The sequence below is a fragment of the Papaver somniferum genome, chromosome 11, assembly GCF_003573695.1.
Source record: "Papaver somniferum cultivar HN1 chromosome 11, ASM357369v1, whole genome shotgun sequence".
Classification (NCBI taxonomy): Eukaryota; Viridiplantae; Streptophyta; class Magnoliopsida; order Ranunculales; family Papaveraceae; genus Papaver; species Papaver somniferum.
Window position 1 is genome coordinate 74,550,339 of NC_039368.1, and position 15,066 is coordinate 74,565,404.

At 35.9% G+C, this 15,066-nt stretch overlaps 1 protein-coding gene, 1 long non-coding RNA gene and 1 pseudogene across 2 annotated transcripts; 1 reads left to right on the forward strand and 2 right to left on the reverse strand.

The window, feature by feature from the left end:
* Positions 1 to 5,648: 5,648 nt before the first annotated feature.
* Positions 5,649 to 6,984, reverse strand: LOC113323640. Its single transcript, XR_003347744.1, has 2 exons — positions 6,339 to 6,984; positions 5,649 to 6,176 (listed from the first exon to the last, which is right to left on the reverse strand). It is a non-coding gene; the product is annotated as an uncharacterized LOC113323640 (long non-coding RNA).
* Positions 6,985 to 7,537: 553 nt separating this feature from the next.
* Positions 7,538 to 11,387, forward strand: LOC113320900 (mRNA-decapping enzyme subunit 2-like). The gene is made up of 8 exons (XM_026568795.1): positions 7,538 to 7,768; positions 8,208 to 8,359; positions 8,451 to 8,578; positions 9,089 to 9,187; positions 9,648 to 9,800; positions 10,002 to 10,105; positions 10,196 to 10,263; positions 10,419 to 11,387. Exons 1-8 carry the CDS (start codon positions 7,692 to 7,694, stop codon positions 10,619 to 10,621), a joined length of 984 nt encoding a protein of 327 aa, XP_026424580.1. The 5' UTR covers positions 7,538 to 7,691; the 3' UTR covers positions 10,622 to 11,387.
* Positions 11,388 to 11,531: 144 nt separating this feature from the next.
* LOC113320899 lies at positions 11,532 to 14,512 on the reverse strand (annotated as a pseudogene).
* Between the last annotated feature and the right edge of the window lie 554 nt (positions 14,513 to 15,066).

A 15,066-nucleotide genomic window follows, 5' to 3' on the forward strand; every position in this document is an offset into this window, starting at 1 on the left:
TTTAGTTAAGTTAAACTCAATATTATACTAATTGATAAATGCTAACTACTTTATTAAAATTATTATTACTTTGATTATCATCTGTAATTACTATTATAATATTTTCTTATTAACATGGATGGTCGAACTATTATTCTAACTACTCTTACAAATATTATTGAGTCCCAAAAATATTATTAACATTTATGTGATTATAAATTATTGACCCTACGTATAAGTCAAGGTGCTTAATAAGTTTATACGTGACTTCCAAGATTTATAAATAATACTAATCTCACTATTTTTATAGTATCAGATTGTCTACGTGTTTATACTATTTAGATCAATTACTCTCAAATCCTCATCAGCTAAATTTATTGATGTACCCTACAATTTTTACTTCATTACAAACAAACAAATCAATCAAATAATTCTCTTAATTGTAGATAGTTTTTAGTGATTAAGATTTATCTCACAACCCAAGACAGTTCTAAACTAATCTAGTTCACTAACTGGCACTGGCTATTCCTATTGTCACCCATATAAGATCTAATAGTGAGCTCTGATACCAACACTGTAGCGCCCCCTAAGCTAGCTAGCAACTGACTAATCCAAGAGATTATCTAAATAAAGAGGCATTACGAATCTAATTCAAATACTTAAACATTCAATTAAGAAATCTGCTACAAAATTTATCCCAAAACTAACCCCGCTCAGAATATATACATGAACTTCTCTCAAATGATACATATATAATAGTCAATTGGTTTACAGATACAATAAACAACATAATAAACATAGCAGAAGTTAACTAATTAGCGGAGTCAACACTTGTGGCTTTCGCTGCGCAACTCTGATCTGTCTCTAAAAACTGAAAGTGGGAATAATTAACATTTAACTTATAAGTAATCATAAACAAGATTAAGAATAACAATAATGTTTTTCCCAGACATTAAATAGTGACCAAGTCACTGAGATACACAAACACGAATATGGACAAGCTCTTTCTTCAAACAATGTATACTATGGTTGTGCAATTCCGAACTCGCAAATCCACACCTAATCGTAAATATGGATGTCGACAATTCCGAACTCGCAAACTGTCGACCAATATAAGCATAAAAGCTGAATTCATGTAGATATAAATGTGAAAGAGCGTATCCTCACATAAGTAAACAAACATGTATATGGAAAAACTCCTTCTTCAAATAATGTATACTATGGTTGTGCAATTCTGAACTCGCAAATCCACACCTAATTGAAAAAATGGATGTCGACAATTCCGAACTCGCAAACTGTCGACCAATATATCATAAAAGCTCTAGGTATAAATGTGAAGGAGCGTATCCTTTATACCACACGTGGAAATTCTTATTTTCCATAACAATTCATATTGACAACAACACATTACAGGTCCTTTCCAAACCATCGAAATATTAACAGAATCAATAGAATTATCGTAAAACAAGTTAAAAAATGCATAGAACGCACAAACAAAAATACATGAGTTTGTTAAACATAAACTGTTGCAAAGGAAAACAATAATGCAACTGTAACCAATTCTATATTCACCATCCCCATCTCTTCACTGCCTCAATAATCAGTTCACTGTAATATAATTCCTCCTCAAAACAGTTCCCAAACCTCCACCATCCATTCGTATCCCATATAGCTTCATCCACACTACCATTACAGCTTCAAATGCACATCTTGGCTCATTCTCAGTTCCATAACCATCTCAAGATCACCTCACTAAACCCATACTTCATTCAACATCTCATTCATTCAAACCATCACCTGCACATCCATATCTTCACAATTGCAGCTAAGCAATGAACTCCCTCAACCCCGTTCAATTACTACTAACCAAGTTTCAACTTCAATTCTCCCTGTATCACCACCATCATTACAAATAGCAGTCTAAACAATTTCAGTATCTTAACAAACCAACAACTCCAGTACCAATTCATCACACATCTTAATTCATGGCATCTCATAACTTCAAAAACTAGAAATTGTGATACTTTAATAGGGTTATAGAAGAATCATTACCTCAAACCTGCTTCGCTCGCATCAAACAGATCGGCACTGAAATTAATTCCATCATCTTCTTATTAACAAAATCAATCCCTAGCCTTCATCAGCAACATTAGTTCTCATAACACAAACCCCCATCTCTAATCTTCTCCCTAAGATATCGATTCCATCTTCTAGTTCATCCAGAAACCCTAACTTCATCCAATCGATCAATATCCAACACCAACCCTAATTCTGCAATTATCTTAATAAACTCTAATCTTATCTTCAATGAATTATAAAACCCTAATTCCTTCATTCCTTCCTTGTGAACCGAAATAGAATACCCAATTCTTCTTTATTGTTTTTGATATACACAACCCGTCTTCAATTAATTGATTTCATACTCAATTCCATATAATTCCTCGATCAAATTCATCCTTTAGAAAACCCTAACTCCAATTCCAGCAACAACTTTATCATCTTCTTCTAAAGCTCCAATAATTTCAGCACAACATATACTCACTCGATACATCATCTTACTAAGATTATTACAGATCCACGTACAAACACAAACTCAATTCTGTTGAATCGAGATCGGCAGAAGAGGAGAAGAAAAGCATGAGAGGAAAGAGAAAAAGAAAGAGATAAGAAGAAAAGAGAAATTACCTTCTCTTCGACACGTCGTGGTGATAAACCAACTGAGTTTACTACAACGCCCAACGTTGGATAAGGGCAGCCAAGTCGGTTTGTCAATAAATGCCTAACGTTCCCTTCATACTCATCCGGTGATATCTTCTTCGTCCAGTGTCCGAATGACGCGTGCGAGTAGTCCAAAATGCATAACTTTTCGAGACCTATTCAGTGACACTATATTCGTATCTAGATCGTTGTTAGATTAATTCCTATTAACTAACGTTCATGTTAAACTAAATGAGTCATTATCAGCTAATTCAGCACTTGACCACTGCTAGACCAGTCAAATAACGTTGACGAGCCCGAGGGTCCTTACATTCTCCCCACCTTATATCATTTTCGTCCTCGAAAATCAAACCATCCATCATGTCTTCAAAACTCCCCACTTTATAGAGAACTACTATCTCTTATATAAGCGCAAACAACACGAAACAAAGTACAAACCTATATGGCTTTCTACAACTAAAATTTGTGGTTGTAGGTTCAACTATGCTGATTTAATTTCTACAAAATAGGGAAGTCTAAGTTTCTTACATCAACTTCTATAATGGAAAACCATAAACTATGATCTTTAAGCTCTCTACTCTAATTTCTATCTATAAGAGGTTTGTCTCTAATTATAAGGGAGATTCCTACAAAATTTATTTCTCAGTGAATTTATATCTATCGGTTTCCAAAATAATTACAACATACTAAACTTCTATGATTGGTCACCCCTGAATACAGTTTCCCTGTCAAGGTTGGCCAGTCCTAACAATGCCTTCCTACGAACAGAGAAAACACAACCTTCACTATTCCCCAGTGCTGGATTAACTAAGTATTAATTTATTAAGATTAACTAGTCTCTAAACTTTTATCGTAGCTGGTGTAAGTCTGATAAATTTACTTCGTAGAATATATAAATAGTTCACATCAATTTAAGCGATTTAGTTATCGAAATTTATTTATTTATTAAATAATCTCAATTCCATTTTTACGCCAATTTATAATATTTCATAATTTTAACTTCACTGTAATACCATATATATATATATATAAATTTTCCCAAAATTATCCATTATAAATTTACTACCATCCTAACTATTTGCATACTATTATTAATTGTATTATTATTCTTAAGTTGATAGTCCGGCTGACACACTAAGCCTTAATCTTGTAAATATAATTCTACTTTTACGTAAACATTGTTCTGATTGAATCGATATATTATATCTTGTTGTATGTTGGCGTTGGTAACTTAATATGATCTAAATTTGAGTCTGCATAAAATTATAATATACCTTAATAGCCTTTAGATTTTGTTATTACTGTAAAGTATCCTATTAATATATGAATTTATTTTCTTTTAATTCTACTATTACACTAAACATCCGAATATTATTATTACTACTTCATGTATATTTATTTCATTATAAAGATTTACTGGATCATTTTGTTAGACTAAAGATAATTTCGATACAAGAATTCTAACAAGTGTCTTTTTATTTCATACATTTTAAGTATTATCTTAACCGTTTAGTTCAAATAGAAAACAGCTATTCCTAATTTGTCATTAGTTTAATTTATAAAACTTGACCATATGTAAGTGTTAACAATTTTCCGTAGCGATTATTCATAATCTTCATTTTTCTTTATCGTTGAATACCCCCATTGACATTTTAGTTAAGTTAAACTCAATATTATACTAATTGATAATGCTAACTACTTTATTAAATTATTATTTGATTATCATCTGTAATTACTATTATAATATTTCTTATTAACATGGATGGGCGAACTATTATTCTAACTACTCTTACAAAATTGAGTCCCAAAAATATTATTAACATTTATGATTATAAATTATTGACCCTACGTATAAGTCAAGGCTAATAAGTTATACGTGACTTCCAAGATTTATAAATAATACTAATCTCACTATTTATAGTATCAGATTGTCTACGTGTTTATACTATTTAGATCAATTACTCTCAAATCCTCATCAGCTAAATTATGATGTACCCTACAATTTTTACTTCATACAAAACAAATCAATCAAATAATGCTCTTAATTGTAGATAGTTTTAGTGATTAAGATTTATCTCACAACCCAAGCCAGTTCTAAACTAATCTAGTTCACTAACTGGCACTGGATATTCCTATTGTCACCAATAAGATCTAATAGTGAGCTCTGATACCACACTGTAGCGCCCCCTAAGCTAGCAGCTGACTAATCCAAGAGATTATCTAAACAAAAGAGGCATTACGAATCTAATTCAAATACTAAACATTCAATAAGAAAGCTACAAAATTTATCCCAAAACTAACCCCGCTCAGAATATATACATGAACTTCTCTCAATGATACATATAACAATAGTCAATGGTTTACAGATACAATAAAACATAATAAACATAGCAGAAGTTAACTAATTAACGGAGTCAACACTTGTGGCTTTCGCTGCGCAACTCTGATCTGTCTCTAAAAACTGAAAGTGGGAATAATTCACCTTTAACTTCTAAGTAATCATAAACAAGATTAAGAATAACAATAATGTTTTTCCCAGACATTAAATAGTGACCAAGTCACTGAGATACACAAACACGAATATGCACAAGCTCTTTCTTCAAACAATGTTACTATGGTTGTGCAATTCCGAACTCGCAAATCCACACCTAATCGTAAATATGGATGTCGACAATTCCGAACTCGCAAACTGTCGACCAATATAAGCATAAAAGCTGAATTCATGTGGATATAAATGTGAAAGAGCGTATCCTCACAGAAGTAAACAAACATGTATATGGAAAAACTCCTTCTTCAAACAATGTATACTATGGTTGTGCAATTCTGAACTCGCAAACCCACACCTAATTGTAAAAATGGATGTCGACAATTCCGAACTCGCAAACTGTCGACCAATATATCATAAAAGCTCTAGGTATAAATGTGAAGGAGCGTATCCTCTATACCACACGTGGAAATTCTTATTTTCCATAACAATTCATATTGACAACAACACATTACAGGTCCTTTCCAAACCATCGAAATATTAACAGAATCAATAGAATTATCGTAAAACAAGTTAAAAAAATGCATAGAACGCACAAACAAAAATACATGAGTTTGTTAAACATAAACTGTTGCAAAGGAAAACAATAATGCAACTGTAACCAATTCCATATTCACCATCCCCATCTCTTCACTGCCTCAATAATCAGTTCAGTGTAATATAACTCCTCCTCAAAACAGTTCCTAAACCTCCACCATCCATTCGTATCCCATATAGCTTCATCCACACTACCATTACAGCTTCAAAAGCACATCTTGGCTCATTCTCAGTTCCATAACCATCTCAAGATCACCTCACTAAACCCATACTTCATTCAACATCTCATTCATTCAAACCATCACCTGCACATCCATATCTTCACAATTGCAGCTAAGCAATGAACTCCCTCAACCCGGTTCAATTACTACTAACCAAGTTTCAACTTCAATTCTCCCTGTATCACCACCATCATTACAAATAGCAGTCTAAACAATTTCAGTATCTTAACAAACCAACAACTCCAGTACCAATTCATCACACATCTTAATTCATGGCACTCATAACTTCAAAAACTAGAAATTGTGATACTTTAATAGGGTTATAGAAGAATCATTACCTCAAACTTGCTTCGCTCAAGCATCAAACAGATCGGCACTGAAATTAATTCCATCATCTTCTTATTAACAAAATCAATCCCTAGCCTTCATCAGCAACATTAGTTCTCATAACACAAACCCCCATCTCTAATCTTCTCCCTAAGATATCGATTCCATCTTCTAGTTCATCCAGAAACCCTAACTTCATCCAATCGATCAATATCCAACACCAACCCTAATTCTGCAATTATCTTAATAAACTCTAATCTTATCTTCAATGAATTATAAAACCCTAATTCCTTCATTCCTTCCTTGTGAACCGAAATAGAACACCCAATTCTTCTTTATTGTTTTTGATATACACAACCCGTCTTCAATTAATTGATTTCATACTCAATTCCATATAATTCCTCGATCAACTTCATCCTTTAGAAAACCCTAACTCCAATTCCAGCAACAACTTTATCATCTTCTTCTAAAGCTCCAATAATTTCAGCACAACATATACTCACTCGATACATCATCTTACTAAGCTTATTACAGATCCACGTACAAACACAAACTCAATTCTGTTGAATCGAGATCGGCAGAAGAGGAGAAGAAAAGCATGAGAGGAAAGAGAAAAAGAAAGAGATAAGAAGAAAAGAGAAATTACCTTCTCTTCGACACGTCGTGGTGATAAACCAACTGAGTTTACTACAACGCCCAACGTTGGATAAGGGCAGCCAAGTCGGTTTGTCAATAAATGCCTAACGTTCCCTTCATACTCATCCGGTGATATCTTCTTCGTCCAGTGTCCGAATGACGCGTGCGAGTAGTCCAAAATGCATAATTTTTCGAGACCTATTCAGTGACACTATATTCGTATCTAGATCGTTGTTAGATTAATTCCTATTAACTAACGTTCATGTTAACTAAATGAGTCATTATCAGCTAATTCAGCACTTGACCACTGCTAGACCAGTCAAATAACGTTGACGAGCCCGAGGGTCCTTACATTATCCGTGTCCAATCCGTCCATCCGTTCATCTATTGTATGCAAGTCGGATTGGCTGCATTGGACTGGCCCATGCTCACTCCGGCTAAGGGTCCTCGTTTATTAATGGGCTTTTGTCGTAGGATATGCACCAACCAAAAGATCCTTAGGACCTGGGAGTAGGTTTACACATGAACCCGACATCTAGGAGTAGTAAAATACACAAAACACTTTCTCGTTTCTTCTACTTCCGTAGAAACGATTTGACTCTTTTCTCTTCAGCTACTCTTTCTCTCTGTGTATATCTCTTTTCTATGGAATTTTATAAATTAGGGTTTCAAATTGTACACGAAAATTATTAGGGTATTATTCATTACAGTAGTAGGTGATAGTATCAATGGCTGGTATACTTCGATCTTCTAGTACTCCTAAGAAAGGTTACCCTTCTCAAGAACTCCTCGACGATCTTTGCAGGTTCTTGATTTTACTTAATTTTTCTTCATTTCTTGTTTCATGTCTTACAATTTTTTTCAGTTCTGCTGCTGTTGATGTTGTATGTTTCCTGATCTGTTGATTTAAAGTTAGGTTTATGTACAAATCAAGTTTATTTGTTTGTTTTATCAAGTGAAATTGAAGTTAGGTTTTCTACATAATTACAGTGAAACAAGAACTAAAGAAATAGACACTCGTGTGGTGCATTTAGTTGTATGGAGTTTTTGTGTTGGTGCAAGGGAATTTGTGGTATTGATTATGAGATCATTGCATTTTTGTTACTTGTTATGAATTGTTGGTGGCATGTTATGCTGATTCAAGTGTTAGAGCTCGTCTTTTAACAAGTTGAAATTATAGCTGTACGGTTTTGTTGATTAAAGTGGTGGTTGATTTGTATAAGTGAATTGTTCTTTTTGTGCAGTCGATTTGTTTTGAATGTCCCAAGTGAAGATCTTGAGTCATTTGAGAGGATGTTGTTTCTAGTGGAGCAAGCGCATTGGTTTTACGAGGACAATGCTGTGGAACAAGATTCGGGGTTGAAGTCACTTTCTCTTAGGGAATTTACATCTCTGAGTATCCTTTTGTATTGTATTGTAATTTTGTGGTATTTGAATAGTCTTAAAGTTATTAATGTTATGTTAAGTTCTACCTTGACTTGTTATAGTGTTTCGTAGCTGTGATGCTCTCAGACCTTATACTGCACATGTAGATGATATTTACAACGACTTCAACAAATACAAGGTCAGGGTTCCAGTAAGTGGAGCTATCATTTTGGATGAAGCTTATGAACGGGTATGTTTGAAACTGCAGGAAACTAATTCTTCTGCAGGAAGTGTGTCCATTGTTTCTATGTGTTGTTAGTTAATGAAGTTGATATTGACAATATTACGAGGTTTTAGTTTTATACATGTATTTGGTTATTTGTGTACCCATGTAGTAATTCTAACTTCGATTAGGTAAAAGCACCTGTATGTAATGAATTATAGATGCATGCGCCCAAGTCCCCAAGTATCAGCAGAGATACAAGTTTATAAATAGTAGGATTTCTGATATGTTGCTTGGGGAAAGCGTTTGGTCTTATGTCTAAAACGTTTTTAAGTGACTCTATTTTAAGAACTTTGAGAAGACATGATAGTACAGATGCACTCTAAATGACGGAAACCCTTGAAGTAGGTGATCATCTTCCAACTGTAGTTGCGAGTATGGCTTAATGAAATAAGTTACTTATACATGTTTTATGATATTTCTTTGTCATGTAATTTCCTTTCTCATTAATTTCTCATCTTTATGTTGCATTTGCAGTGTTTACTGGTGAAAGGATGGAAGTCTGGAGCAAGCTGGAGTTTTCCTCGCGGGAAAAGGAACAAAGATGAGGAAGACCACACCTGTGCTGCCCGAGAAGTAATTGTCCTACTATACAATTATCTTTCTTTTGCATTATCCAATGGTTATCATATTTGTGAAATTAGGCTAATTTCTGGAAGACTCCCTTTGCATGCTCCATACAATTTAAAATCAATGTTACTTCAACAGGGTAATGATCTGGTCAACGAATTATAACCACACGATTAGAGTGTGATTAACCGTTACCAATATGTCATTAGATTATGCGTCTGTAGAGGATCATTCCCAGTTTGTTTTGACTGCTGAGATGGTCGTCTAGTTGTCTTTAAAAATATATATATATACCCATGTTTATAGAGTCCATTGATCAATGCCATTTTATACTTTTATTCCCTAAAATTGCATACAGCTAGCTATTTCGTAGTTATCAACTTCAGACTTCATAACAGTTTAGGCTGATTGTTGTAGTTGATGAACATATATTATGTAATGGATATGCACCTTCTCTTGATTACAGGTGTTGGAGGAAACAGGTTTCAACATCTCGAAACTTTTGAAAGTGGATGATTTTATTGAAGTGACAGTTGGGGAACAAAGGGTGCGCCTCTTCATAGTCGTTGGCGCTAAGGATGATAGTGTTTTCGCACCACAGACCAAGAAAGAGATCAGTGTATGTATCCATTTTCATGTTAAATTTTATTTAATCAGAAATTCTTTGTTTCGAAAATGTGATTCTTCTAGAGACAAATATCACACAAGACGAAAGTATGTGTGAAATGAAAATAGATGCACTATTTTCCCAATCCTATTTATGACTAAGAAAACTTGACACACTTTGAAAGCCCTTGTTGTCCTTATTTTTGATATGCAGGAAATTTCGTGGCACCGAATTGATGACCTTCAGCCAACATATAATGATGTAGTATCTCGTGGGGCCAATGGCATGAAGTTGTACATGGTTGGACCATTCTTAGGGTGAGTATGCAGCCTTTTTAAGTTAGATGGACATCTTTCTTTAAGCCTTTTTTATTAGCTGATCCTCATCATTTATTTGTCTCCAAGCAGGCCTCTGAAATCGTGGATATCCAAGCATCGACCTCATAAAACCAAAAAATCGGATTCATCCCCTAAAGGTTTATCTTTACCCCTTTTCCCTTATGTGTTTCTTATTATTGTGGACTCGAAACTTGTGGGTTTACAAGATTTACCCAAAAATTGGGAGCTAGTAGCTATATATAAACGGGATAATAAAAGCTTTTTTTGATAAAATTTCGGTTAAATTTTGCAGGAACAACCTCTGTTTGGAAGGCAAAGAACCCTACAGTTAGTCCTCCAACAGCAATACCCGAGATGACACTGACTGCTAAACCACCTGTATTACCTGAAACTCAAACAAGTGAACTTGAATCTCGCCCTGGGAGAAGCTTCAGAAGTTTCAGGATGGACACTGCTTCAGTTTTACGTGCTATGGAAGCTGGTTGGGTGATTTGACCAACCACAACAAGGATCTGTGATTAGTCTTCATTGTGAATCCTATCAACCCAAATAGTTTCTCTTACTTATATTAGTTTCTGGTGAGCCCCTTCTATACTTTTAGCAATGCAGCGGGTCTTCATCAGCAAGCAAATTGAGTCCTAGGAGCGTTTCAGTGTAGATTTTGTATAAAATCTTGTAGAGCAAAATCTAGGTGTTTCTGCATGGTGGATGTACTTTATGGTACCACATTGCTTATAGTGTAACTAGTTTGACTAATTAGGATTATCTTTAACCTCCAGTTGAATGTATTTTGCTTAAGACTTTCTTCTGGTTAAACTATGCCAGCAGTGGAATTGTATCACCTTCATTGTTTCTTCAAACAAAAACAGGCCTTGCTAGATTGGTTTGTAGTTTGTGCAAGTATTGGTGGCTGTGAACCGTTTCAAGCTTCAAAATAAAAGGTGCTTTCAGATTTTCCAAGGCGAGCACGTAGGGTAAGAAGGTGCTTCTGGGTGGTGGTGGTGGATGTACTGTATCCGTATTGCATTGTTTCTGGATGGTGGATGTCTAGTTTTGATTCATCAGAATTCTCTCCGATCTCCAGACTCCAGTTGAATGTATTTTGCTTATGAATTTTTTCAACATTTTCTATCTATTCGAATGAAAAACAAGCCTTCCTAGATGATTGTATAACGACAAGCTAGATGATTGTACAACGACAAGTATCGATGGCTGTGAATTGTTTCCCAAGCTCGTAAATAAAAGGTGTTTTGTTCTTTAAACGAACTTCAGTTTTTACTACCACCGAGTGTGAATTTCTGTTGGGGGAGGGTTAAAGAACCTTAAAGGACTGTGTTCCAAGAAAACAGACAAACAAAAGGACCCTCAAGGAGTGCATCAGCCATGAAAGCTCACAGCTCAACCACAGAAATGGATTCCGAGAATAATACTTATAATACTTTACTGATGACATACAATCTAAGAGTTCAGTAGAGCAGTTGCAGCTAAACCTGCTATTGCTTAGTATCCGAAATATCTGCCAAATGTAACCTAAACAAAAAGTTCATGACAGGACCAAAAAGGGCGCTTCCACAATGAAATCAGATTTTAAGGTGTTTCAAGTCCTGTACTGTTGCAGATTCTTGCAGGTCATCCGTTCTACTCTTTGCACTCTCTTCTACATTAACCGCTGAGTTTGATGGCAGTGGCTTAGGAACTAAAGACGTTGGGACCTCAAGCTGTGGTTGTGTACTGGATGGTTTTTCCTGGACTGGGGCTTGAGACTTCGCTGGTGGCGTAGGAACTAAAGACGTTGGAACCTCAACCTGTGCTTGTGTACTGGATGGTTTTTCCTGGACCGGGGCTTGAGACTTCGCTGGTGGGTCTTCAACCTGGTCTTGTAACTTCGCTGGTTGGGTCGGAAGTGGTGAAACTGTTGATTCCTCTATTGAAACAATTGGTCTTGGCTTGTGGTGAACAACTGCAAAAATTGATGGTTCCTCTATTTGAGCAGGCAGCGTTTTCAATTGTGGGGGAGGGACCGTGAAAATTGGTGGTTCCTCTCTCCGAACAGGTGGAGCAGCAAATACAGGCACGGTCTGTCTGACAAACAGGTGGCGGTCCCATCAGTGGAGGATGGCGGTGAGCTTGAGGAATTGGAGGAGCAGAGAAACATGGAATTGATGTCCTCATTGTCACTGGTGGAGCCATTCCATGATATGATGGCCTGAAATGGCGCATAGGAATATAAGGTGCAGCGCCTGCTGCAGGAAACATTTGTGGCCGGACCCCACGACTTTCAGTTGGTTGGCACCTTGCTGTTTGGGGATCAGTAGGCACAGTGTGCACTGGTCTATTTCGTGGAGCTGATTTGGGACGGATCAAGGGTAGTATTCTTGAGGTGGTGAGAGGAGGCTGTGCAGTAGAAGGTCTCAAATTTTGCATCGGAAATTTTCTAGGGAAGGGTGACTGACCATTAGGAGAGTCTGCCATTGCTAGTTTTTCTTTCAAGCGGTAATTCAGTAATGCTCGAGCTATGGTGATCTGTTCTTGCTCATCGTTGGTCTCTGATTCTGATGATGAGCTTGCGGCTTGTTGTGCCACTGTCCAGGATACATAAGTTTCATATCAGTAAATTGGAACTTTCATAAAGAGGACTAAAATGAGAAAACGACTAACCCATCAAGAACCTTCAAAAAATTTCAGTAAATCCTAACAGCATAGCAATGTCACATTAAAAATTAGCCAATAGAAGAACAAGGTCCTGGGGACAACTGCGTATGCAGGACGAGTGGACAACAATGCAATATAAGAGTCCACACGGTAAAATTCAGACATGGCAGAAGCTTTTGAAGGTGAAAACCACACATATATGACGACGAGGCAAAGAAGCAAAGTCTAATTCAACAAAATTACCCCCAAGGATGGTGCATCAATGTCTGCCAATGACTACTGATAGTTTATATGCATGGTAAATCTAATACTACACGGGACATGGAATTGATATTAGTTTAAGAATCACCTCCTGGATTAAGTAAATACGCATTAAAATCCTATCAGCTATAGTGCAATCTATTGGTATTTGTAAGAACTTACATTGTTTTAAAGCCGACCACGCTGCCATGGCGGCATTCTTCTCCGCTTGCTTCTTGTTTTTCGCTGGTTCACCTGTAAATATAATTCCAGCAAGCTCCACATTGCACGTAAATACAGGTAAGTGTCCAAGCCCAGACCTGAAGGGTGTATACGTTGGTAGCGGAGCACCAACTCTTTGTGCTATTTCTTGTAATAAGTTTTTGTAAACACCTGTCTCATCCTGCACAGTTAACAACAACAACAACAAGATTATTAGCCTCAAAGATATGAACTTGTCACAAAACTCAATCCTAAAATAACATGACTCTCAATTGAGTAATCTGCCAATATGGCATTGTTCATTAAGCCAGCGACAGAAGAATAAGCACAGATAGAATCATTATATGGGGTGTGCCTCTAACTTCATCCCTCCATTATTCACAAAATGCACTAGATTGATCAACATAAATAGATAGTGCAGTAACAAGGGTAGTACTAAAAACCCTCATGTAAATTTTCATATTTATTTCCAAATATAAACCCATTTGAAGGGGGGAAATCACAATTCTACCTGAACCAAACTGATTACTCAAACAACAAACAATCATCCATTCCCGGATACTACCACCGCAACACTGAGAGCATTCATATATGATACTCACTCAAAAAAGGGTTTTCAAAAAAAAAATTAGAAAAAATTAGTTGTTTCCATAAATGTCAACAATACCCAAGTATGAAAGCTAAAAAGGAAAGTAATAACTCAATCATTTGAACTTAGTAGAACTGAAAAACGAAACCCTAATTAAGAAAAGAAAAGCAGGAACTCACCAAGATCCTTGCAGCCAAAGAATGAGAAGGACCTCTATGAGAAAGAGAATTAAGTGCAACTTCAGCAGCAGAATGTTCAGCTTGTCTAAGGGTAGTACAAAAATTAGGGCTTTCAAAGATCTCATTATTAAAGTTAACAGTAGCTTTAAATCTAGGTGCGTGATCAGGACCTTCTCTTATACATGAATATGATGGTAGATTAAAACAACTTCTTTGTGCCAGCTCTTGCAGCTGGTTCTTATACATCTCTTCCTCCTCTTCTCAAAACCAAACCCACATTCAATTTTGAAACCAAACTGACCTAAACTAAACTAAACTAAACTAAATCTAATCCCGGGGTTTGAAGACCCCTCCCAAGGATCTCAAATGCAGGAATGATTGAAGGGTTTTGAAAGATCAAAAGGGTTTTTTTTTTGTTAGGGTTTTTGGTCAGAAGAGAAAAAGAGAGGTTGGGGAAAGATCTTAGGAGGAGGAGAGGAGGGAGGAAGGAGAAAAGAGGAGTAGAAAAAGTGAAAACAAAAGGGTTGTTTTTGTTTTCAATTTATTTTTTTTAGTGGGGGTTAGTGGTGTGTGTTGGACTCTGAGAGTGAGTGAGTGTGTGCGAGTGAGCGAGCGTAAGTATTTTCCAATTTATTTTAATTTTTTTTTTTTCTCTTTTATATATTGATGATATCCACAGCATACATATTCCCATAAGGGCAACTCCAATGGCATCATCAAGTTTGTTGGTTTGTTTGTCGAGGTGGATAGACAAATTGACTGTTGTGCAATGGGAAAAATGTTTCCCGAAATAGGTTAATCTGCACGGGTAAATATGGGACAACCGTCCCATATTCATCTTTTGAATTTTTTCCATTATAAATCTTCCTCTTGAAATATCTCATAAGGATATTTTCTTTTATGATTGTCAATAACATATCTTTTTAGAAAATGGAGAGAGAAGGAGCAGCAAAATACGCTCTATCTCGACAGAAATTTTTTATGTGTTTCAATGGAGGTTTTAGGAAACTCTAAAGAAATTAGGTTGGAGGAGAGGAAGCGACGAGAATTCTATTCTT

Bases quoted from the DNA above. Each gene is read 5' to 3' on its own strand.
- LOC113320900 (XM_026568795.1), top strand. From the start codon at position 7,692: ATGGCTGGTATACTTCGATCTTCTAGTACTCCTAAGAAAGGTTACCCT. The intron at 8,360-8,450 runs GTATCCTTTTGT...GACTTGTTATAG, and splicing joins TAGGGAATTTACATCTCTGA to TGTTTCGTAGCTGTGATGCT. The intron at 9,188-9,647 runs GTAATTGTCCTA...TCTTGATTACAG, and splicing joins ACACCTGTGCTGCCCGAGAA to GTGTTGGAGGAAACAGGTTT.